Consider the following 26,023-nt stretch of genomic DNA (forward strand, 5'->3'; position numbering starts at 1 on the left):
CCAGCTTAGAATTTCTTAAAAAGAAATAAGTGAAATCATAGTTGACAGTCCTTATAAGGCCACCCCCACACACACAACCACACCATGCTTACAAAACAAGCAAGCAAAAGAGATAAAGTAATTTAGTTGGTCAAGATCCTTATAGTTAGAGAATATTTTGGAAAATTTTAAAAAGGACATAGTTAATAATCTAATCATTGGTGACAAGACAAAACTAACAAATGACTCAACCAATAAGCATGTCAGTTTGCAAATACTGTGCCTGAAGCAGGAGTAAACAGGTACTACTATTTTGCTTGTTTGCTAGCAAATTTGTTAAATTATACATTTAAAAACATAACTGCTGAGACTATATACACATGGCTAACCCCACTGAGAATGTCCTCCTTCTTCTTACCCTTTATTTTAAATTCCTCTTCCTTCCAGGTCATGTTCTATCTCCTCAAACTTGCTGAAAATTTTCACCTCCCCATCCTGTGAAATTTGCCACATCCAATTATATTTGCTCACTTACATGCCTAACTTGTCCTCTAACGACATTCCCTATAAACTTCTCAAGGACATTCACTATTTCTGACATTTTTCTTATTTCATTCATTGCATCTCATATGTCCAGGGCACACGCGCGTGCACACACACACACTAAGGAAAACGAGGTTTGGATATTCAGCTTGTGGTTATACAGTGTATCTCTGTGAGTAGCAATTGAAAAGAAAATTGACATACTAGTTACCATAGACTTAGAGACAACCTCAAATGGTAGAATTGAAGAGGTTCCAGTCAATTTATTAAATCTTACAGTCCTATGCTGAGCCACATAGCAGTGTTTCTCTCACTATGTTGTTGTTAGGAGATAAGGATGAGTTAAATGTGGTCATAAGCTCAGGATGCTTACAGTTGATGTGGTCATCATAAGGTCTAATTCCCATTTTGTAGATGAGGAAACCAAAGCTTAGAAAAGTGAAGTTGAAAAAAAAAAAGTGACGTTGACTTGCCAGAGTTATGAAGCTAAGAGAAGCAATATTCCACTGTTTCCCTAGTTTCACCTCCTCACACATCATATGTGCAATTTTTGTTCCATATGAATAATATCTGTTCATTCCTACAGCAGTCCTGTTCAATTCCTACAACAATTTTTACTTAAATAATTTAAGAAGGAATCTTTAGAATTAGCATCAATAAATAACAAACCAGTATCATTTTCTTTAGGTAGAAGGTATATACTAGTATTCTTTAAAATACATAACTTTTTAAAAGATTTATTTATTTATCTATTTGAGAGAGAGAGAGGAAGAGAATGAGCTTGGGCGAGGGATAGAGGGAGAAGCAGACTCCATGCTGAGCAGGGAGCCCACTGTGGATTTCAATCCCAGGACCCTGGGATCATGACCTGAGTCGAAGGCAGATGCTTAACTGACTGAGTTACCCAGGTACCCCTAAAATAAATTACTTTTAAAAGAAAAATAATAAGAGTTGTGTTACTACTTAAAGTTTACATTTTTGGGAGGCATTACATTACACCAAAGACCATATTGGCAAATCAGATACATTAGTGTATTTTTTACATAGGTGTTACTATATACATATGGCAAAACCTATATTTGAAAATCGGTCTTTTCAAAGTCATATCTGTGTGACTTGTCTATTTTGCCCCAAATGCAAAAGAAAAGAAAATTCAGAACCATTCAACATTAGTCAAGAAAAAAGTCTATTACCCTGGCAAAATAAAGGTGATAATAGGTATTCAGCAAAAACAAAGTTATGAAATTAATTAGAAGGCATGCATGAGACAGTGAGACTTTAAAAATTCAGAATTAGCTTAAAGAGGCAGAGAAACAGAGCACTAATTCCTACCTGGCAGTCTATTAAACTTCACTAAATCACACTTGATCATTCTGTTGACTCCAGAAGATGATCCTATTCTTTTTTTTGTAGATAAAATACAGTAGTTTCTGAATATGTAAAAAAATCAAGTCTTTATTAACCTGAGTATTTTCTAAATTTGGGCATTCTAGATACTTGATTTTAATTGTAGCTTATCAAGGTAAGCTTAACCAGGAAATATTTTAATGTTAATCATTATTGTTAAAAATTATTTTTGAAACAATGAAGGCATAGTTTTCTATAAGAGTACTGAATACCAAATGTAATGTCACTTTTTAAAATTATTATTTGTGATATTGGGATGGCTAAATCTTGGTAATAAATGATTTCAGTTTCTTGAGCACGTGTCAAATGCCTGATCTAGCTCTCTGCTTTACTTATGCAATCCCTTTTAACTCTTCCCATATTACAGCAAGACAGTACTATCCCTTTTGACCAGATGTATGAATTGAGCTATCAAGAAATTAAATAACTTGCATGGAGACTAATAGCAGTAAAATAAGGACTCTCAGCTAGGTCCATCTGATTACCAAGTTCAGCTTTTAATCCCAAGTGTAACAGAATCAGAATGCACAGGATCCTGACCTGAGGTGCACAGTCAGCATGACATGCTTTAGTCTTAAAATATATGAGTTGGGTTTTTTTTTAACACCTTATTATCTGGCAATTTCCCTTAAACCTTAGATATAATACAAAAAGAAATTCAAGTTAATTGTGAAGTCCAGGAGGTTGAATTCTAGTTACTTAGGTTTTAGTAGCATGTGATTCCTAATAATTAAAGATGCTTTTGGTATGCACCTAGATAAAGTAATGTTGGACAGGCTTAAATTGCCTCTTTTGAAGTTAAGATGGAAACATTCTAATAATACTGATAATAATACTGAAGAATGTAAATGCTGGCCTGCACATTCATCTCCTAAATGTTATGTCATTCCTAGCTAAGAAATGTTCAAGTTAAACTTTTTAGAGCTATGCTTAAAATGTCAGAAATTAAATTTGTGCCACCATTGTAATATTTCCTTATTATTCCCACTTCTTCCCTAAATAATAATAATTCCAAGTGCTGAGAAAAAGAACCTGCTAGAATCAATGCCTTTGTGACTTTCGCTAGAATTGTTCTATTATTAAAACACTCAACCTCCACTGTTATTGTCATCTGATAGATACCAGGTGGAATTTCATTAAGGTCACTACAGAGTTTTATTACTTAAGGCTTATTAGAAAATTAGGTTATGCCATCTATCTTACTTATGAGAAAATTTTACTTTAGAGAAACTCTACTTCTCACAAACCCTAATACCTCTGGCTGTATATAAGCATCCCATCTCCTTTTTTCTTGAATTCTAAAGCAGGTTGTTTTTCTTTCACAAACACCTTATTATCTTAAGGAACAGAGGGACAATGAGAAACTCCCTCTCAAGTACACACATAACCATTTGACTTTCTTCCAGTGCAATTTCATACAGTCCATCAGTTCTGCACTATCTGACCCAGCCTTTGTCTCCTGGCTGGTCCAGCTTCTCTTCTACTCCAGAATCATGAAAGAATGTGGTGTGCAACTATGTGCACTTGTATCCAGGAGCTTTGGATAGGAGCTGGGAGCTCCCAAGGCTGGGAGCCTTGGCCATGTTTTTCACCTCTTGTGCTTTGATTTTTTTTCTCTCTAAGTAGAAACAATAATAGACCCTACTTGATGGGGCTCTTGTGAAGATTAAACGAAGTAATGCACATAACATGATGACATACAATAAATACTCAACAATGTTAGCTCTTATTATTAACCTGGATAGTGACTCCTGGCACGAAGCTTTTCTTGCATTCAAACCAGGCTGGGTACCCCCATTTTACATTTCTATAGCATCTTGACTTTCCTTATAACACTTATCATACTTTCTTTTTTTTTTTAAGATTTTATTTATTTATTTGTCAGAGAGAGAGAGAGCACAAGCAGGCAAGTAGCAGGCAGGGGCAGAGAGAGAAGCAGGCTCCCCACTGAGCAAGGAGCCTGATGTGGGACTCGATCCCAGGACTCTGGGGTCATGACCTGAGCCAAAGGCAGCAGCTTAATCGACTGAGCCACCCAGGCGTCCCTTATCATACTTTTAATTACATATTCAACGTCTGCCTTCTCAACTAGATTATATACACTTCAAGAACAAGTCTGGGGTTTATTATTATTATTATTAATATAACTAATGTCTAGCACAGAGCCTGTAAAGGCATATTTGTTAAATGAGTGAAAGTTAATGCTGAAGCTATAAGGCTGATGCATTCTTTGGGTAGACATTCAATTATCTCAGTTATCATTTTTAAAAATTGGCCAATTTGAAGAAATTATTGAAAGAAATTGGTATCTTAGTTTGTGATATGATGCAGGGGAAAACATGACAGAGTAGTGACCCTACTTTAGAGTGTTTTATGGTATGTTCATACCTATCATTCCAAACCAGAGGCTCACAGAATATTAGAGATGGAAGACATTCCAGAGATATCACATCCAATGTTCACTTGAGAAATAAGGAAACTGAAAGCCATCATTGCACCAAGAGTCACTGCATTCTTCAAACCACCTCCCACAGAAAGGACCTCAGAAAAGCCCTTGGACTCTAACCAATGCGTTCAATGAGCTCACAAGTCTGAAGCATACTCAAAAAGCCTGTGAAAGAACAGGAAATCCCACACAAATGAGTAGCCAGAAATAGAAGATGAAAGTACAGTTTGGTGGTCCAGACACAGTTTCATGGTGTGTCCTAAGCCAGTAGCAAGGGGTGACACACAAGGCTCAGGGAGAAGTGAAGCATGGTAAGCTAGGCAAAGCAGGAGTTGCTAGGAGTTGTTCTGGAGAGATACTCTTGGTCCAATGATGGCCTGTGTGTGACACATTTTCCCCCTTGAGCCAACTGGGCGACCCTTGAGTTTATCAATGCAGCTTTTTGTACCGTTTGCTGGCCAGCTGGGAGAAATGCTCCTGGCATCTGTCAACACATTTTGTCTTTTCTGCCAACTGCAGGGATCTCCCTTTAACTTTCAACATGGACACCTGGGGTCTGAAGGAAAATCCCTCCATTAGCTAGGCACTTGGGAAATGCTTTCTGATGATCACATGGAAGACAGTGCTCTTCCACATGCCCAAAAGTTCACTTAAGTTCATTTGTTTATGGCTCAAGTCCATGTGCTAGGAATACAGGACTGACTACCTAGTCCCCTGATATTGGCTCCTCTGCAGCCTGCATGTGGAGCTGTAAGGGCCAAGGGCAAGTCACTCAAAATGTACCACTCAGGCATGTTGCTTATTTAATTTAATTTATTTTTAAAAATTATTTTAAGATTACTGATTTATTTATTTGAGAGGGAGAGAGAGCGAGTGCCAAAAGCAGGGGGAGGGAGAAGCAGACTCCCTGCTGAGCAGGAAGACTGACACAGGGCTCATCCCAGGACCCTAAAATTCTGACCTGAGCTGCAGGCAGACGCTTAAACTGTCTGAGCCACCCAGGTGCCCCAAGTCCACAGTTCTGATGGGGATTTTTCACACACCCTGAGTTAATGTCAAGCTAAAATAGGGCAGGTTGTTTTAAACTGTCTAAACTCTGCAGAAAAATAGCTACCCAGCATCATAATTATTTACTTTCAGCAGCTTGAATGCAAGTGTCATTAAATCTTTACAACGGTTCTAGTGAATGCCATTCATTTTCATCAGTAGTTCCAAAGAATTACACAAGGGAGCTTTTCTATTTAATATGAACAATAAATCTTATACATGTTGTGGGATCTTTTGGCCTATAAAATGTGACTGAAGCAGTTTCCACAAGGGCTTAGCTTACTTGAAATAACTTAGGAACCAAGCTTTATTCTTCATATGGGGGAAGGGAAAGGAAGGGAACAGGGGATTGGGAAGAAGGGCCAGCCAAGTACACAAGCCGCCAGTCTTCACAGAAGTGCTAGAGGCTATGTTTATTCAAATTCAACAAATTATGTACTTATTCTGTGCAAATCTGTGCAGATGTGGATCCCAACTTCTAGTAAAAGAGGTAAGATTTGTATAGAAATACTTGAAACTAGGTGATACTAGGTAATATTGGGCAAAACTAGGTGACAATTGAAACTACAAGTAACAGGGTTATCTGTGATTATGATAACACCTATAATTTAGTAGGAACTTGATCAGCTATGTACAAGAACTGTGCAAGTGCTTGACATCTTCTATGAAAAGAATGCTCACAACAATGAGGGGGCACAAAGAAAGTGAGGCTCAGAGAAGTTAAGTAATTTGTCCAAGATCCCTTAGCTAGCTGAGGGCAACAAGTTGACTCCAAACAAGGCGTTGACAAGTCCACCTCCAAACAAGTGTTGCTAGATAAAATATAGGACACCAATAAATTTGCATTTCAGATAAACAACAAATAATTACACTGAAAAGTAAAAGTATGTTGCAAATATTGCTGTTTTTATTTGCTAAATCTGGGAACCTTACTCCAAATCTCAGCCTATAGATAATATCCCATTTTTAGGTGGTAGGGAATTCAGGAAGGGATTCCCTTTGGTTAGGAGTATCACAAAATAGCCTACTGCCTGTATGTAAACTTCCGATTTATTTATTTATTTATTTATTTAATTTCTTTTCAGTGTAACAGAATTCATTGTTTTTGTACCACACCCAGTGCTCCGTGCAATACATGCCCACCACCTGGCTCCCCCAACCTCCCACCCCCCTCCCCTTCAAAACCCTCAGGTTGTTTTTCAGAGTCCATAGTCTCTCATGGATCATCTCCCTCTCCAATTTCCCTCAACTCCCTTCTCCTCTCCATCTCCCTATGTCCTCCATGTTATTTGTTATGCTCCGCAAATAAGTGAAACCATATGATAATTGACTCTCTCTGTTTGACTTATTTCAGTCAGCGTAATCTCTTCCAGTCCCGCCCATGCTGATACAAAAATTGGGTATTGCGTTGGTGGTATAGTGGTGAGCATAGCTGCCTTCCAAAAATTGGGTATTCATCCTTTCTGATGGAGGCATAATACTCCATAGTGTATATGGACCACATTTTCTTTATCCATTCATCTGTTGAAGGGCATCTTGGTTCTTTCCACAGTTTGGCGACCATGGTCATTGCTGCTATAAACATTGGGGTACAGATGGCCCTTCTTTTCACTACATCTGTGTCTTTGGGGTAAATATGCAGTAGTGCAATTGCAGAGTCATAGGGAAGCTCTATTTTTAATTTCTTAAGGAATCTCCACACTGTTGTCCAAAGTGGCTGCACCAACTTGCATTCTCACCAACAGTGTAGGAGGGTTCCCCTTTCTCCACATCCCCTCCAAAACATGTTGTTCCCTGTCTTGCTAATTTTGGCCATTCTAACTGGTGTAAGGTGGTATCTCAATGTGGTTCTAATTTGAATCTCCCTGATGGCTAGTGATGATGAACATTTTTTCATGTGTCTGTTAGCCATTTGTATGTCTTCATTGGAGAAGTGTCTGTTCATATCTTCTGCCCATTTTTTTGATACGATTATCTGGTTTGTGTGTGTTGAGTTTGAGGAGTTCTTTATAGATCCTGGATATCAACCTTTTGTCTGTACTGTCATTTGCAAATATCTTCTCCCATTCCATGGATTGCCTCTTTGTATTGTTGACTATTTCCTTTGCTGTGCAGTAGCTTTTGATCTTGATGAAGTCCCAAAAGTTCATTTTCGCTTTTGTTTCGTCTTTGGAGACATATCTTGAAAGAAGTTGCTGTGGCTGATATCGAAGAGGTTACTGCCTATGTTCTCCTCTAGGATTCTGACGGATTCCTGTCTCACATTGAGGTCTTTTATCCATTTCGAGTTTATCTTTGTGTACAGTGTAAGAGAATGGTCGAGTTTCATTCTTCTTCATATAGCTGCCCAATTTTCCCAGCACCATTTATTGAAGAGACTGTCTTTTTTCCACTGTGTATTTTTTCCTGCTTTGTCAAAGATTATTTGACCATAGAGTTGAGGGTCCATATCAGGGCTCTCTACTCTGTTCCACTGGTCTATGTGTCTGTTTTTATGCCAGTACCATGCTGTCTTGGTGATCACAGCTTTGTAGTAAGGCTTGAAATCAGGTAATGTGATGCCGCCAATTTTATTTTTGTTTTCCAACATTTCCTTAGCGATTCGGGGTCTCTTCTGATTTCATACAAATTTTTGGATTATTTGCTCCAGCTCTTTGAAAAATACCGGTAGGATTTTGATCAGAATGGCATTAAAAGTATAGATTGCTCTAGGCAGTATAGACATTTTAACAATGTTTATTCTTCTGATCCAAGAGCATGGAATAGTCTTCTGTCTTTTTGTGTCTTCTTCAATTTCTTTCATGAGTGTTCTGTAGTTCCTCGAGTACAGATCCTTTACCTCTTTGGTTAGGTTTATTCCCAAGTATCTTATGGTTCTTGGTGCTATAGTAAATGGAATCAATTCTCTAATTTCCCTTTCTGTACTTTCATTGTTATTGTATAAGAAAGCCACTGATTTCTGTACATTGACTTTGTATCCTGCTACGTTACTGAATTGCTGTATGAGTTCTAGTTAAACTTGTGATTTATAATAAGAAATGTGTATTTGGTCTTTGTCCCTTCCTCAGCTTAGAGGTCCTAAAACCCTTGGAATGTCCTAAGTGTTGAGGGCCACAAAGATGTCTCTTGTTATGTTAATGAAGTAACTTTTGGAAAGCCCCTAAGGGTGAGAGCTGGTGCCTTAGGAATTAACCTATGATAAATCTTGGATTTACAGTGCAGCTCCCCCTTCCGCAAGGGAGGGGAGGACAGCAGATTGAATTCAATTACCAGTCGTTGATGATTTAATCAACCTGTGCAATTAAGCCACCATCAAACCAGAAAAGGTGGGGCTCAGAAAGCCTTTGGGTGGGCAAAAAATGGAGATTTGGGGAGAGCTGCACACCTCCCCAGTGAGGAGAAGGAAGCTCCGTGCCATTTCCTCACACCTCACCCTATGGTCTTTTCCATCTTGCTGTTCCTGAGTTATATCCTTTTATAATAAACCGGTGATCTACTAGATCTACTAGAGACAGTAAACTGTCTCTCTGAATTCTGTGAGCTCTAGCAAATTAATTGAATGCAAGGAGTGATTAAGGAGAGCTCCAATCTAGAGTCAGTAGGTTAGAAACAAAGGTGACCATCTGGTCTGGCCTCTAAAATGTTGGGTTGGGGGGAGGGGCAATCTTGTAGTACTAAACACTCAACCTGTGGGATCGGACGCTATCTCCATTGTCAGTAGTGTTAGAATTGAGTTGAATTGTATGGTACCCAGCTGGTGTAGAATCACTTGGTGGTGTGGGAAAAAGCTCCACACACTGGAATTTGGAACAGAAGTAGATCATAGTTCTGGGCACTCCAGCCCTATTTCAGATGCATCCTGATGCTACAAAAAGCATAAGACTTAGACAAAGTTTTTAATATTAATTTTTAGTGTGTTATGCTTAGCAATGTTTAAACTTTTTCCCCTGAACCAATCATCTTTGCAATTAATACTATCATCTTAATACATCATGTAAACTTTAAAACACAAAATAAAAAGTTTAAAAGATGAGATAATAGAAACATAAAATGGGGTACTATCTCTTTCTTTTGGTGCCAAATAAACTGTCTTGTGCATCCTGCTTTTTACATCGTTGCCCACTTTAGACACATCTTGTCCTGGGCAAGACTTGTAGATAACTAATATTTATCAAAGACCTATGTGCAGTTTTTCTCCCTTGGCCCTTGCATCAGTTCTAGAGTTCCTATTTCCAGTCCCAGCCTAACCAGCGGAACTGTGACTTGCAGAGCCCATGCTTTTTCAGCCAAGATGCCTTGCAGGGAGAGCGCCCAGGGAGGGCCTAGAGGGGGTGGGGGTGGGGGTAGGCAGCTAGCTGCAACAGCTGCTGGAAGCTGAGGTGAGGCTCTCTCCAATTGTCACATAGTTAATATGATTATGTCTGAATTTAAACTTTGGTCCCAGGATCTGTGCTTTCTCCTGCTTTGCTATCCTGTTTAAGATGGCTCTGAACTGTAACACAAGTATAAATAAAGGGTGGTTTTCCCTCCAAAAATTTAAAAAAAAAAAAAAAAAAAAGGACACTGGATCTACTGGAACTAACCAAGCAACTTGAATCTTGAATCTAGGATATTGAATCCAGAAAACCAGCATAGTTTATCAAGAAATTTTTGTAAAACCCAAATTTTCTTTAGCTCTTTCCTTTTTACTTAGGCCAGGCAGACCCAGTCTTAGTGTTTTGTTTTTAGAATGTAGTCTAATAACTAAAAGCCTCTCCAAACCATTTAATGGGCAGAATAATTTATTGACATGAATTTGTGAATTTTCTCTTCTTCTTTTTTTTTTTTTTTCAGTGCCCTTCCCTTTAAGCCAAGCCTTCTGCCATGCGTTGGAGAAGTTTATATGTCAAAGCACAGTGTCTCTCAAGACATTTCCCATCTGTTAGAAGACACTAAAGATCCTAAAAGAAGTTTCTGGGAGAGGGGGTTGCTGCCTGAGCCTGGCATGGGGTACAATGTGAGTCCTGTTTAATCTTGGGGGACTGCTCAGAGGCAGTGCCCTCAGGGAAGTTTTAAGTAGGGCAGAAATTAAAGGAAGGGTGGGTGTGTTTATGAAATGACTTGTTCTTAGTTAGGATTTTATCAAAAAATCAGGCATGATTTCATATTTCTGCCTCCTATTCCCAACCTTGTTTTAGAATCTGAAGCAAATTACTTCATGCTTCTAACTACAGAGAGCTCTCTTTTGTTTTCCTGTAGTCCTGAGCTTCAGTGCATTTCCTTTTCTCCAGGTCCATCAGTTCTGGACTGCAGTAGATGATGACTTGATGGAGAATTCACATACTAGTTTCACATAACACAAAAGTTACGATTAGACACAGAAAGTAATAGCCTTGGTCTTTATACTTGGAGGTGGAAGAGGGTAAGGAAAGGAATCATCGTTCAAACCTACAGGTAGAGAGAGACCTCAACTGCCCGCCCCCAACCGCCCACCCAATTCCTGACTTGTCTACTTCCCATGTGTTCCTTTTCTCTAGAAGCAGAGAGGGAGTCCAGACCCCAGGCCCTGGGGCACAGAAGCAGTGGAACTGCCAGACCTGAAGGCACACAGCCTTGAATGAAAGGCAGTCTGGCAAAGGTTAGGGTGGGTGGAGTATTGGTGATCAAATCGGAGCTGGTCATCGAAGTTGGATAGAGGCTGGAGTTTCCCAGCATCTGCATATTCTGTGCCAGGCATGGGCCCAAGTGCCTTACAAATTAGAAATTAATTCATTTTTCCTATCTGGTAGGAACTCACAGATGAAGAAATTGAGGTACAGAAAGATTAAATAACTCACCCAAGCAAGCCTACCCTGCTAGGAAGGTGTAGGCAGAGCTGAGACTCATATGTGGAGTCTGGCTTGGTTTGTGCTCTCATACATGGCTGACCATGTGCTGAAGGAGCAAGTAAATGCTCCTTCAAGAATTCATGAATGCTGGGATGCCTGGGTGGCTCAGTTTGTTAAGCAGCTGCCTTCGGCTCAGGTCATGATCCCAGTGTCCAGGGATCAAGTCCCACATCAGGCTCCTTGCTCGGCAGGGAGCCTGCTTCTCCCTCTGCCTCTGCCTGCCATTCTGTCTGTCTGTGCTCACTCTCTCTCCCTCTCTCTGACAAATAAATAAAATCTTAAAAAAAAAAAAAAGAATTCACAAATGCTTTCATACCATGGAAATCTTTTGACCCTTGGCCCAATTTTAGTGGACAGGAAAAACTTTGATAATATCCAGACTGAATTTATTGCTAGTGCAGGAAGAAGGGGATATGGAGCAAGATTTTAACGTGATTTATGAAAAATAATGAAATGGCTCTTTCTGTGAACATGGTGATGGCTTTTGATACCTGTTATAGTTATAGTTCTTGAATAACTTATTTTCTTCTTTTTCCTATTCTTAATCAATCAGGAACTAATTTTTTCACAAGGCAAAGTCTCTTGCACATGCAGGATAGACTACGCAGGCCTGCAAAAGGGGGGATCTTAATGCTATGGATTCTTTGGCCTGTCTTCATGTTTAAGGAGCCTGAGAGGTCTCAAAATCATTTTGTCTGGGAAGAAAGATGCAGAAAAGCCAATGTATACATTACTGTTGTGAGCTGACATATTGTTATACTGCCACAAAGTTCCAAACCTCATTTTTCTTCAGAGGCCACATTCTGCTCACTCCCAGCCTGGATCACCTGCTTTGATTTGCTGTCCAAATGACAGAATCCTTCACATGCTATAGACAAGATTGTAGTCCTTACACAAGGAGACATATTCAAAGAGGCATCCCAAGCCCAACCTCCCCTCCCTACCTCCCTGCACATGCTGATGAGGAAACAGATCCAGATTCACTGACTTTGATCAAGCTTACAGGACCCATTCCTGTGTGTCTGCCATCTCTTAGCAACGCTTTGCAAAGTGGCCTTTATCAGTTGCCATCACTGCCTGCCACCTGGGAAGGGAAATCTTCCAGGGTGAGGAGAAATCTCCATCCCAGGGGAGGCTACTACCTCTCTCTATTGCACAAAGAGAGTGCAGACTATGGCAGTCCAGGTCCAGATTTTCTGGTCCTGACTCCAAATTCTCCAATGTTGCATTAAATGATGCTTATTTTTGTGCTGAAATATGTGCTTCTTTTCATGGTATTTTTTTTTTATTCAGTAAATGTGGTCTATTATTTTAAATTTATTTTTTATATTTTGAATAAATGGTGTAAACTTACAACACAAAAGTCCTAGTTTTCAGTTAGGAAAACATTCACTCTATGTGTATATGATTATATTCATTGTTACGTTCCTTATTAATAAATAAGAAAAATCACAAGTGAACTCAGGAGAAACTCCATACTCAAATCCTCTTTATAGTCTATCAGTCAGCCATGTTTTTCCTTTCTTCATTCAGAAAGCCCCTGAGGCCCATCTCCAGTATGGATCTTCCCCTGACAAAATGGAAGAGAGGTGGTGACTTCTCTCCCCAAGTCATGAGGCCATCACCAGAGTGCAGGCCTACACTATTATCACCCAAAGTTGCGAGCCTTTGTCCTTATTCTGCTGATGTTTCTTGTATATGTCTAAAATGCCTCTTTGCGTATAGGTCTGTTTGCCTCAAACTTCAGGCTTATAGAAAGCAGGAGAAGAATCTCCCACCTGTTTTATGCCCAAAGAACCTACAGAAACATTTAAAAAATTCTTTTAACAATGCTTAAAGTAACTTACAATAGTCAACAGTATAATTCCTTCTAGTTGGACTCTTGTAATGTTTTTTCTTTTTCCAAAGGGCCCCAGAGGCTTCAAACAACAAGACAGCCCAGTAAATGCACAGAAGGCAACCAACCATAAATGGTTCACAAAACAGCATAAAAAGGTGAAATTGCACTTTGTAGAGAACTGTAAGGAACAGTTCACTTCCTAAAACAGATTGAGGATGAAAATAGAAAGAATTTTGCCATTAAGCTTTCTCAAATGGCATGAAAAGTAAAAATGATTATTTATGGTGAAAATACTTATTTTGTAGGTTGTTCAAAATATGGAATAAAGCTGATTCTTCAGGAGAATAGTTATCACCATTGAGGGGACATCACTCACAGAGATTATTTGCAAAGTAGATTGTGAAAAGTAGGTCAACAAGCTGAGCCAAACAGAAATATTATGGTAATTCCTTGGCCACAGGCCCACCCAAGAAATCCCTAAACATTTCTCTAAGCCACAAGAGAAATATATTATCGTAAAAATACCACTTTGCTAAAGTTATGAACCCATAGATAGTTTGAGATTTTATTCTACTTTGGATTGACTCCAACAGTGCCAGCTACCTCTTGCTTGACAAGTCACCAGCCTGGAGGCCTCATAGTTTAATGCTTTGCAAATATGAAGCAGAGGAACTAAAGGACATGAGGAAGGAAGTGAAAGAATTAGTAAAAAAGGAGGTTGCTTACAGTGACTATGCCATAAACAATCTAGAGGTTATATTTATGGGGCGCCCATTATGTGCAATACATTTGTAATAATAGAAAGATTTTATTAATTTAAATCCTAAACATCGTTATCCTAAACAAAATCAAACTTTTTAAGGTTACAAATATTGAAAGGATCTGCTCAATTTTCTATCATTAGAATGCAGTTTCATTCAGGGAAACCTCGAATGCTTGAGGAACTGGAGTATTCTCCCCCCTCTACCTGACTTACTCCTTCAGGAATTCGTCATAGCTCTATAGTTCAGAACTAGGGGTGCCTGGGTGGCTCAGTCGGTTAAAAGTCTGCCTTTGGCTCAGGTCATGATCCTGGGGTCCTGGGATCAAGCCCGCATCAGTTTCCCTGCTCAGCAGAGGACCTGCTTCTCCTTTTGCCTCTGCTGCTCTCTCTGCTTGGATTCTATAGTTCAGAACTAAAGGACTTTGAGGGAAAAATGAATGTTCCCTATCATCCGGAGGAAGTTAAACTATGTGCCTCAAGGATTTTTTCCATAAGATTAGGAAGAGGGTGGCAGGAATATTAAATCCTGCAATCTGTACAGTAACTATAGGTAACTGTAGCAACTATAGTAATCTGTAGACTAACTAGGGAAGTTACTTGACCAATGCACCCACTCTTTCCTTAATTTCAGTGTTCCTCTCCTGTTCAAAACTCTCCAACAGCTCCCCATTTTACGTAGAATAAAATTCAAACTTCTTTCTGAGTCTGTGAAGCTCTACATGATCTGTCCCTTCCTGTGGCTTTGACTTTTCTCGTAACTAATGCTCACTAGTGATCCTGCAGGTACATGGGACTCTTGTGCTAAGCCTTGCCTTGGACCTTCCCCTCCCTGATCTTTCATGGCTGGTTCCTGCCTGTCATTCAAGTCTTAATTCAAAAGTCACCTCCTCCGTGAGGCCAGTTCTCATCACACAAACTAGACTATTCTTTCTAACACCCCTCATCTCACCACCTCCTTCTGTTTTATTTTCTTCCAGGTACCAGTCACAATCAGAAGTTGTATGTTCATGTCTTGTTTTCTTGTTTCATTTACTGAGCCTACCAGAGTATGTGAGCTTGTCTTATTCACTGCTGTATCCCCAGTGCCTAGAACAATGATCAAGAAATAGTTATTGAATGAATGAACCCAGAAGTTATTTCTTTAGCAATTATTCATCCAGATTGAAACCATAGTTACAGAGAGCAAAAGTATCATGTCTGAACACACAACACACACACAAAAATCTGTATTAAAACTCATGAGATTTTCTGGTAGATGAGCCACTCAACCCCTCACTTTTCCTTTCCATAATTAACACCTTGCTTTACAATTTTAACAAATTTGTTAGTTTAGTTACTTGTTAGTTTCCTGGCCTGTGGTGGATTTTAAAAAGTCTCTTAGAAGTCCGCACACTAACGGCAGTAAGAGGGAACAGGCCAACATGAAGGAAACTGAAAAATGACTAAAAAACAGTAAGAACTCAGAGAACAGAGTATTTGTACAAAGCAAATTGTCTTACAGATGAAAGTTGCCAGCAAACAATATTGCTATTATAATAATTACTTATCAAGAAAGTTAAATTATGTTGCATATACATCTAAAGAGACAAGGTAATAGTAAATATCAAGTGCTTCTTAGAAAAGATTTTATCCAAAATGTTATTTTTTTTCAAAATGTTATTTTTTTAATCTTTTAAAATGGGGTGGAAGGAAAGGACTTGAGCCCACAGTATTAAGAATTATACTAGCCGCAATTAATTAAGTACCTCTGATAAGAGGCACTCTGCAAACATTAGTTTATTTAATGCACTTAACCACTAACTACATGAGATGGGTGTTATTATTTCTTCTTCTTTCCATTAAAGAAGTTGAGGTTTAGAAGTATTTTTTTTTTTTAAGATTTTATTTATTTGACAGAGAGAGAGAGAGAACACAAGCAGGGGGAGTGGGAGAAGCAGGCTCCCCACTGAGCAGGGAGCCCAATGCGGGGCTAGATCCCAGGACCCTGGGATCATGATCTGAGCCAAAGGCAGATGTTTAACAACTGAGCCACCCAGGCGCCCCCAAGATGTTATTTTTTATTGCTATTTGAAAGGGCAAACAGAATTTGGTTTTCTGAGAGAATTATTTCTGTGGAACATGTTAAAGAAAACTTCCTTCCTTTCTTCTCTCCTTCCTATTTCCCCTTCTCCTTCCCTCCCGTCCCTCCCTTCTCACAATGGGCACGGTGCAGCTAACCAAGTCCTTTACAGCATGGATGCTTGGAAAACACGGATCCCAATCTGATTCTGAACAACACCAGCTCTGTAAACATTTATGTTGTTCTCGTTGTTCTTTTCCTGATTTTCGCTTGATCTCTTCTTCATCTTGATCCTTATTTATATTTCCCAGACCTGATTCTTTTTTTTTTTTTAAATTTTATTTATTTATTTGACAGAGATCACAAGAAAGCAGAGAGGCAGGCAGAGAGAGAGGAAGGGAAGCAGGCTCCCGGCTGAGCAGAGAGCCAGATGCGGGGCTCGATCCCAGGACTCTGGGATCATGACCTGAGCCGAAGGCAGAGACTTTAACCCACTGAGCCACCCAGGTGCTCCCAAGACCTGATTCTTTATTACTATTTACCTTTACCATTATTTTTATTTATTATTTCTACCATAGTTGAAATTCTTTATGGAAAAAGATGGGAAAATGTAACAAACTCCTGAGATCTTTCTTCTTGTGGCATGAGATAAATGGTGTGACATTTTACTTTTTCCTTCATCATATAATCACTTAGAGAATTCAATAAAAAGAAACCAAGCTCCTTGCTGATAAAGTAGGATCTTCAAATAATACGACACTATAAGTGCTTGAGTAATGCCCTGAAGATTTTTGGCTCACATAATCTGCTGGACCCAGTAATTGAAAGGTTAATACAAAACCACACATCCTGAAAATTGAAAGTTAAATTCCAAAAAGTTAAAATTGACTAAATATAATCACAGGAAATATGCACAACACAAAGGGCAGCCAAAAAAGGATCACAGCTGCTGATGACTTCAGAAGGAGGGAAAGGGAACCTCTAAAACCTGTAGCCCCGCAATAGCCCAACAACGTGAACTGTATGGAACCATCGTTCCTTCTTGCACCCACCTTTTGCTCTGTTTTTGTTTTTTTAAAGATTTTATTTATTTATTTGACAGAGACAGAGATAGCGAGAAAGGGAACACAAGCAGAGGGAGTGGGAGAGGGAGTAGCAGGCTTTCTGCGGAGCAGGGAGCCACATGTGGGGCTCAATCTCAGGATCCCAGGATCATGACTTGAGCTGAAGGATGGTTAAGGACTAAGCCACCCAGGTGCCCCCCACCCATTGTTTTCATTGATATGGTTCAGTTCACAGAATCAGTATAACCCAGTTCAAGGAATGTGGCTTATCTTTACGATTTTCGTTGTTCTTATTTCTGACATGGGTCAGGAGTCCCAGTGAGTTGCTATGAAGTGGGAGAGATCACACGTAGAATCTGAAATGGTAGTCTGCCTAGTACAGAATCCCACTTTCACCAAGTACTTAGATTTGTTGTAATCTTCCAGCATCCTATGGTCTCTGAAAAGTCTATGAAGAAGAAACATATTTGAAAGAGAAAATTTACAACGTCATAGCCAGTATCAAATTCTAGAAGTAAATCTATTTATTCATAAGCCGTATCAGGTAATAGTTTAATTCTAATATATTGCTTAGTTCAGTTGTGCTCTTTTTAAAAAATCTCCCCAAAGGCTATAAAAACTGGCTTCCTCAAAATTTGAGAAGGCTCAGATAGGACATTTACACAAAGTGACCACTTTATAAATTTAGTTGACAACTCCATGAAAGTGTTTTTGGTCATTTATTAGGTTGTTCATTCAAATTTGCTCCCCTCTTTTCCATGTTCCATTAATTTCTAGAAAATGTCCCTTTCTAAGATATACATATACATCATCATCTTTGGGCTTCAGCAGACCAGATAGTGTCTTGTCAGCTGTTCCTGCCCCTGCCCCCACCATAGTAAACTGGGGGACACCCAACCTGTGCTGGACCAAGGAGCCTCTTCCTGGGGGATTGGGAAGCAGGCCTAAGGGCTCCAGTCTTAGTCTAAATTGTCTCTAAAGAAAGGAGATATAAACCTAGGAATTATGGGTGGTCATCTTCCCCACTGCGGAAGAGGGAATAGAGGAAGCAGATGTGCAGAAAGAGAAAACATGATTCAGAGACCAACAGAGAAAGGAGATACACAGAGAGCCCTGAAATCTCTGGAACCCTCACCAGTTGGTCCTGAGGCCCATCCACATCTCCACATCTCCACATCTTAGGGTCCTGAAGTCCTAGGGTTTTATGAGACTCTACTCTTACACACATGTGTTCTTCCAATGAGTGCCCTGCATTTGGGATAAAGTATCCTTGAGGATTTCAATTATACACAACCAAGAATCTTAACTAAATCTTACAAGTAGAACACTTTTGTCCAAGGGCACAAACCTTCAAATTTAAACTGAGGCAATCTGTTGGAACTAACTCAAACTAGTTAAGTGAGGACAAGTCTCTTCACCATTCTGGGTCTTAATTTCTGATTAGAATTGATTTCCAAATAATTCCTTTCCTGAATAATTGATTCCAGAGACCAAAACACAGAACAATTCCTTTCAGCATTTATTTCCTTTTTAATATGAGAGAAAAACAAAACAAAACTTTTTGTAGAGCTATAAAAAACACTAAATTTTAGTCTCTTTGTCCAAATGTCTCAGGCTAAACTAATAATTGACTAATGCAGCTAATATTTTATAAAAAAACCAATTAACAGTTGGTGTAAAGTGTTCTAGGATGTATTTAGTTCTGGGATGCCTGGCTGGCTCAGTTTGTTTAGCATCTGACCCATGGTTTCAGCTCAGGTCATGAGATAGCGTCTGGAATTGGGCTCTGCACTCAGCAGGGGGTCTGTTTGTGATTCTCTCTCTCCCTCTCCCTCTGTCCCTCCCCCTGCTTGCACTCTCTCTCTAAAAGTAAATAAACCTTTTTAAAAGAAAGTATTTAGTTCTTACTTACCCTGTGAGGAGACATTTAATTGTACCAATAAAGATATTTTCCAACTCACAGTAACTTCTAAATATGACGGACTTTCAAGGATTTGTCATCAAAAGCTGAAGTTTTGGTTGACTTTTAAAGTAGGCACACATGGATTGGTAAGAACTTAGAATCATAGAACTAGATGGGAGTTCTATGTCTAATCTTTTCACATTATAGACAAGGCGTTAAGATCCAGAATGAAGAGACTTGTCCATCCTTAGCTAACTTAAATCAAAGAGAGGGCCAGTGTCTCTATGTCCTAGCTCCCATTCCAATTACTATTCTGTATGTCACAGGAACCCCCAACCGTGAAGTGGCCCATGTGCTCTCTGCCCTCTTCTCCTGGTCAGGATGCCACAATGCATATAGTTCCTTGAGGGTAGCATTGGAGGGTAGCATATAGATCATTGAGAGTAGTACAATGATCCCCAGGACTTCTGCGTTTGAATGTGAAAGGAAAGGGAAAGGAAAGAAAAACAGCAAGAAAATGTTGTCATGGGAACACAGAGGCAAACCACAAGATAAAAAAGAATTGAAACCCGTTCTGCTATCTCAGACTTCATTTATTCAAGTAATAAATCAAGACATCTGTATCAAAACCAATGCAGTGTAAAATAGACTAAAGATAAGCTTTTCAATCCCAACAGTACTGTCTCCTAAGTACCAAAATCTTTTAAAAGGGACACCATTGCCATTTATCTATATTGCTGTTTAACTTACTATATGGGCATTTGTGCAAGCTCTCTCTTTGTTAGAATTTCTTTTTTAAAATTCTAAATTGCTCACCAAGAAGGTTTAATTTAAAGGTAGAATTATCTAGAATACTACTTTATGTGCAGAACCATTTCTAAATTTATGACAGGCCAGAAAAAGTCAACAGACTTAGGTAATTAAGTTCTACCCCAGATAACATAAATGACCTTTTCCAGGGGCAGCTTAAGTATATGGGGAGGGGATAGGAGTCAGTATTCAATGCCAGAAGGGAATTTATTCACCTGGAATCTGGTCAGAGAAGGAAATATCAATCATTTGGGGACCGATAGCTGGGAATTCTGTCCTTAAAATTCCATGGTGGGATTTGTTTTATTGTTCTCAAAATGCACAGACTCTTTCATTTTACTGAATGTTAACCAGCCTTGCAAAGTTTCATTCCTTCCTTTATTCACTCACTCAACTAACTGTTAAGCCCTAGGCACTATGTTACCATGTATATAAACACCCTCGTGTCTACTGAAGTCCCAGATCTCCCCAAGAAAGGCTAGCCCACCAGGTATCTTCCTTGCAGAGAGGTCATTTGACAAAATTATAAATCTTTAGGGACAAGCTGATTGTTTTAATACTTCCATTTCATCACACAGTTTCATTACCTCTCTCGATTCGTAGATTCATACTTTATACAGAGTGTCAGAACTGGAAAGACCTCAGAGAATAAACATGATAACCTAGCTTTGTTCAATGAGTTGTTAGTGACCACTTAGCTAGTTAGTACCCAGAACCAGAACTTCATTTTCATCTCTTAAATTCCAGTGCCAGAGAACTTTACTCTAAATCAAAACTTCCCATCAAAAATTTAATGTACTTTGGGGCATCTGGCTGCCTCAGTCAGTTAAGCATCTGCCTATGCTCAAGTCATGATCCCAGGATCCTGGAATCCAGTCTGCACTGGGGGGGGGGGGGTCATTGCTCAGCAGGGAGTCCACTTCTCCCTCTCCCTTCGCCCCTGCCTGTGCATGCAGCCTCTCCCTCTCTAACTCTGTCTCTCTCAAATAAAGAAATAAATAAATAAGTAAATACTCTTTTAAAAAAATGCACTTTACAGACTTATATTTCAGACATTTATCTTATTTTATAATGCAAAACACTCCAAGACACAGAAAGTTAAAAATATTTTTTTCTAGTCTGCTTGATAAGGCCTCCCTATAGGACATATAGGACTGCACTTCCCTCCACTACCTTAAAAAAGAAATACCGATCCCTGCCTCCCTCCCACATAAACCTCCCATGGACTCCTTGTCTGTCCTGCTCATTTTATCCTGTTTTGTAGACCTGACCACTCCCAGAAGCTGGTGATAAAATCTCAAAAATGTGATTGCTTTTGAGATGACGAGGAAGAGAAAAAGGAAGACCAATGGAGAGAGGTAAACTTTCTGGGAAATTTAAAGCTATAGGTGAAAATTTTGTGGGGTTTAAAAAATGGTATTTGGGGGGAAATTTTGTCATTTATATACCAAAAATCATTGTTATTTCAAAAGATAAAATACGTAAGATATGAAGACCTAGTTTTTAAAAAATTGGAGATTTCACAAAATCATTATAGAGAAAGCTTTTCTCCCTCTCTTGTGTTGTGTCTGTTTTCTTTATCTTTGTATGGTCTTTGTATCTTTAGTTAGCCCCAAATTCAAACCACACATTGACAGTTCCTCTCGTTCCCACAGAGAGGCAGCAGAACACGGGGTCCAAGGAATCGTTAGGGCAGCCTCTTGCCTCAGACCATGGAACAATTTCTGATTCACACTGACAGACTCACCACAGGAATGTTACAGCCCTCAGCTGGCATTGCCAGGAGCTGGAACTCTACGTCCTCCAAACCCAGGCCTTCGCTGCTTCTAGAAAACAGCGCTTATTCACACAAGGCTAGTCACTCGACCTGATATTCCCGAGGGTCCTTCTCCCATCCTTCCCACTGGAGAAAGTAGGAGAGTAGTGTCCCAGGTTCTAGGAAGTAGTGGGCTGCCTTCCAAGAAAATCCCCCCTCTCAGAAGACACTGAGAGATGGCTGAAAGAGCTCTGGCGTCTGAGTGGATACTTGAGTTCTGTCCTGAGCCGCCATGTCCTAGTCATAGGGCCCAGAAAATTGCTGACCATCCCTAAGCATCTTGTCTTCTTATCCGTGAAGGGGAGATAATAATAATTTATATCCTCACAGAGTTTTGAGGTTTCAATAAGAGGAAATAGTGCATTGGAAGCCCTATGTTGGTCACAGAGTGTTATATTTATTTTTTATATAAATTAGGAAAGAATTGATTTGATTTGATTTGATTTGCTGCGCTTATGCCCTATGCTAACTTGGAAGGATTTAAGTCAATAATTTTCACATTGGAGCCCATTTGTTTCAACTGTGAGAGGATAAATTAAGCCATCTGGAGCATTGCGAAGAGGAGAGTTTACACTTGATCCAGATTTTTCTGCTTGGAAAATTGATATATGAACCTCAGTCCTATCATACACATGTAGTATATGTAGGCTTTGCTTTTATATAACCAGCATTTCACTTTAACAAATATAATTGATCACATTTTTCATGAGTATATCAAGCAAAATTCCCATTATGGGTAATCAAGGGCTTTCCATTCATAGGTGATTAGAAGATGTTTTTAATCACCCTTCTGCCTCTTTGCTGTGACTTATACAGCTATGAGAAGCATGAGAAGACTGGAGAATTTTCATGCACTAATTTATCAAGTCCAGACACCTTAATCTACTCAGGACTGCACAGATGGAAAATCTATCTCTGTTAATTTCCTCTTTCTCTAACACAAAAGACCAGGCAGGGGTCACCTTGTTAATAATAGCCATAAGGCATTTAAAGGACTTGTGGTCTGAGGGTGCTAATTTCCCAACTTGCCTTCCTACGGTGGAGGTAATCACAATATCTGACCAGCAAACTCAAGGTTTATTTTTTTTAGCCAGGCTTCCTAACCACCTCAAGTCCCACCCTGCATGGACCTCCTACCCTGATGCCCCACAGATTTGCCTCTCTTCTTCTCTCCCTTAATGCAGAGCTACTGAGGATCCCTTTCACTGGTTCAATGCTTTCATACACAAATCTAAGTTTTGTTCCAGAATCTTGCAATCCCTACTTTAGATGGAGGCAGATATCTCAGAGCCTGTTAGCAAAAGTGGCTACATGAGGCAGACAAGGTAAAAAATCTACCCACTTCGACCAACTCCCGAGGTGACTTTCCCTGGAGAAATGGCAACAGTTCTGAGGCTTGGGCTTATATCTAGAAGACAGGAGGGAAGAGTAGGAGAAGATGGAGTTTTCAAGTTATCAGACTAGCATTCAAATACATAAACAACTACTGTGTGACCCCACATAGAGAGACAGGGCTCTGACGCATGGGTATGTCATTCCTTCTAAATCCCTGTAGGAAATGAGTGATACAAGAACTAAGAAGGAATGTAAACTATTTCTTAAGGAAGCATGCTAGCATCTCTCTTCTTCCAAGAGTTCCCCTGAATAGAACTTGCGCTCATCCTTTCTCCCTGATTCTTAACTGTACAGGCTCCATGTTAAAAGGGGAAAGGGAAAGGAAGGATGGTGTGTGGAAGCATGTAGGAGATAGCCACAGAGTCTAGATGAAGCCACACCACTTCTAAGCCCATGGAAGACCCATTCTATGATGTTGTGAATTTCATCCACTTCTCCTGTTAGGTCCCTGAGAGTCCCCTCCATGTCAAACTTCCACATATCCCAACAAGAAACCCTACTCTTCTGTTGCTTCCCCAGCAACACCGACAGACTCTTCCTCACCCTTACTGCTGTCACCTATGTATGTGCAAAATAGAGCAAATTGTGAAAAAAAGGAAAATAAAAGCATAAGGTTTTATTTTGCCCACCCATTTTGGGAGCCATACGCCTGAACTGGGGGGAGAGAGCACCAGCACCATGAGGATGTCGGGTCAGAGATACAGAGAATAAGACGCTAAGAACAAAGTGTCAGCATGGCTGTGATTGGGCATATAACCCTGAAGAGCTGGAAGAGACCCCGAGGATCACACAGAATGACCTACTGCTCCCTTACTGCTGGGAAATGGAGGCCGGCAGGCTGATGGTGCCCAGATCTACATATCCTCAGTGGGGCAGGAGAGGGTGATGGGAAGTAGATGTGGGCCTTAGAAGGTCAAGCATGTAAAACTGTGTCTGAGTTCCAAGCTGTACTCCAGTTCTGAAAACCTTCACAAAATCCAGTGAAGCCTCCTCAAAGCCCTCACAATCTATCCTGGAGAATAGGTTTTGCTTCTGCCCTTTTATTTTTGGCAGGAAGAGGATTTTTGCCTAGCCACTTCTCAGTGCCCCCATCTGGGACTGGGGATATGGGCCTCTATTCCTCAGGGAGGCTGTGAGGATAAATGGGATATATGAAAACGTCTAGCATAATGGCTGGCACAGCACAGGGCTCAGTAAAGGTCTGCATGCCTCCTTTGCCCTTCCTCCAGCCTTCCCCTAAAAGTATGTACTTCCTCGCCTAACTTTACTTCTCCTATCTTTGGCAGAAATCTCGGGAAATAGTTATTCACTCTCTCCTTCCAAACAAGTTGTTGTTAATGGCAGAGAAGGTGGCAGAACACGGAGGAAAGATACAGGCCCAGGACCGGGGGACTGCGGCTGGCGACTACCTCTGCTACTGAGGTGTACGCCCTCCATGGAAGAACTGGGAACCCTCATGGGCTCATCTGTCCCCACTCGATTCCTCTTCGAGGGGAACAGCTGGAGTCTGGGGATTCAGCCACACACACTTTCTTACCTTGCGAGGCAGAGTGGCAGGCGGGGCAGGGTAGCTCTGGCTGGTCTGAATCTGCGGAGAGTATCTGTAGAGCCTTGCTCTCCTGGCTCGCCCTGTGGTGCAGGTGCCCTCCTCATAGCTCTTCGGGAGCACCTGGCAGGTGGCAACAGCTGTCTTCAGCATAACACTTTCACCCCTGTCAGTAGGGTGAGCCAGGTTGGCCTGTGGAACTGAACATCCCAAGGCATCCCAAGACCAAGGGTCCGTGCTCCACAGGTCCTGGGGGGCAGAGATGGCTGGCCAGTGCTCCCAGCCCATGGAGGAATCGCTGCTTTCATCGCTCATTACGGGAGCTGGGCTAGGAAGGCTGCATGACAGGGGCTGTAGTCGTCCAAATTTCCTGGAGGCAGGGGCCAGGGAAGGTCTGTGACGTGGGGATCTGCAAACGCCACCCCTCCTTCCATCCAGATCCTGGAGTTTTTCCTCTCTCTCCTCCTCCTTCAGAGCAGAGCAACTGAAAGCAGCTGGTTCCTCAGTCCCAGAGCCCCCCTTCTGCAGCAGGCGCAAGGGAGGAGCAGCCAAGCCCTGTGTGCGCCTGAGGCCCCGGCCTGCCAACAGGCCAGTCCTGGGACTTGGGAAAATGTGTCCCTCCTCCAGGCCCCCTGGGGCTGCTGTCCAGGCTACAGCCGCTGGAGAACGGGAGGGGAGAGCTCCAGCAGGGGGGGCCTGCAGCTGGATGAAGAGGAAGGAAGTTCTCATCTGCTGTTGCTCAGGCTGTTCAGCCATTTCCTCCAAGAGGGTAGGGCTGGCTCTTGCCAGCGTCAAGCTTCAGACCTCAGTGCCCAGTGAGGCAAATGCTGGCAGCTGCGGGCAGACGTGACTTGGCCCCATGGTTCCAATGACAGCCTGAGGAAGCAAAGGACACAACTTCAGCCCCTCAGGAGGAGTCTTCAAGGAGCAGGGGTCCTGTTGGCTTTGGGACTGGACTCAGTACTCACTGCACAGAATCACAAAAACAGACAGAGCCCAGTCTAGGAGTGAGGGCTGGGAGGGAACAGTCAAGACTCTGCCACTCTCACCTTGGTGTGTCTGATGGAATTCCTTTGTCTTAATTAAATGCCCCCTTCCCTATATTTGAAATGAAGAGGCTGAAGTTACTTGTTTCACTGTTGAATCCTGAATTCCATACTTGCTACACCTGTTCTCGTGTGTCTGACATGGGAGAGGCTCTGTGATTGACAGACGAAGCCTCCAGGACTCTTCAAAGTGTCCTTTTAATCTCTCTTGCCTGCACAGATAATGCACACTTGTGAACAACTTTAATGTTTTAACGAATTTCCTCTTTAAATCCTATGTTTATTTAGGAGTTCCCCAGGAGTCCTACAGTCCCACATCAAAATACTTGGCGTCATACACACAAGTAAATAAAAATAAAGAAATAAAGGGGAAAAGAGAGACAGAAAGATAGAGAAAAAAAAAAAAAAACAGAAAATAAGAAAAGCAAGCCGGTGACAAACCAGATGCAAGGGGCTTTTGTTCATTTTAAAGAAACACTTCATCCTCTTGTG

General features: G+C 40.7%; 1 protein-coding gene across 1 annotated transcript in view; it reads right to left on the reverse strand.

The window, feature by feature from the left end:
* PSD3 (pleckstrin and Sec7 domain containing 3) overlaps nt 1–25,241 on the reverse strand; it is a 688,004-nt gene extending 662,763 nt beyond the window's left edge. Inside the window, exon 1 of the mRNA XM_044225254.1 lies at nt 24,477–25,241. Within this exon, the coding sequence (XP_044081189.1) occupies nt 24,477–25,241 (765 nt within the window). The remainder of the gene's footprint in view (nt 1–24,476) is intronic.
* Between the last annotated feature and the right edge of the window lie 782 nt (nt 25,242–26,023).

This window comes from Neovison vison, chromosome 11, assembly GCF_020171115.1.
Source record: "Neovison vison isolate M4711 chromosome 11, ASM_NN_V1, whole genome shotgun sequence".
Classification (NCBI taxonomy): domain Eukaryota; kingdom Metazoa; phylum Chordata; class Mammalia; order Carnivora; family Mustelidae; genus Neogale; species Neogale vison.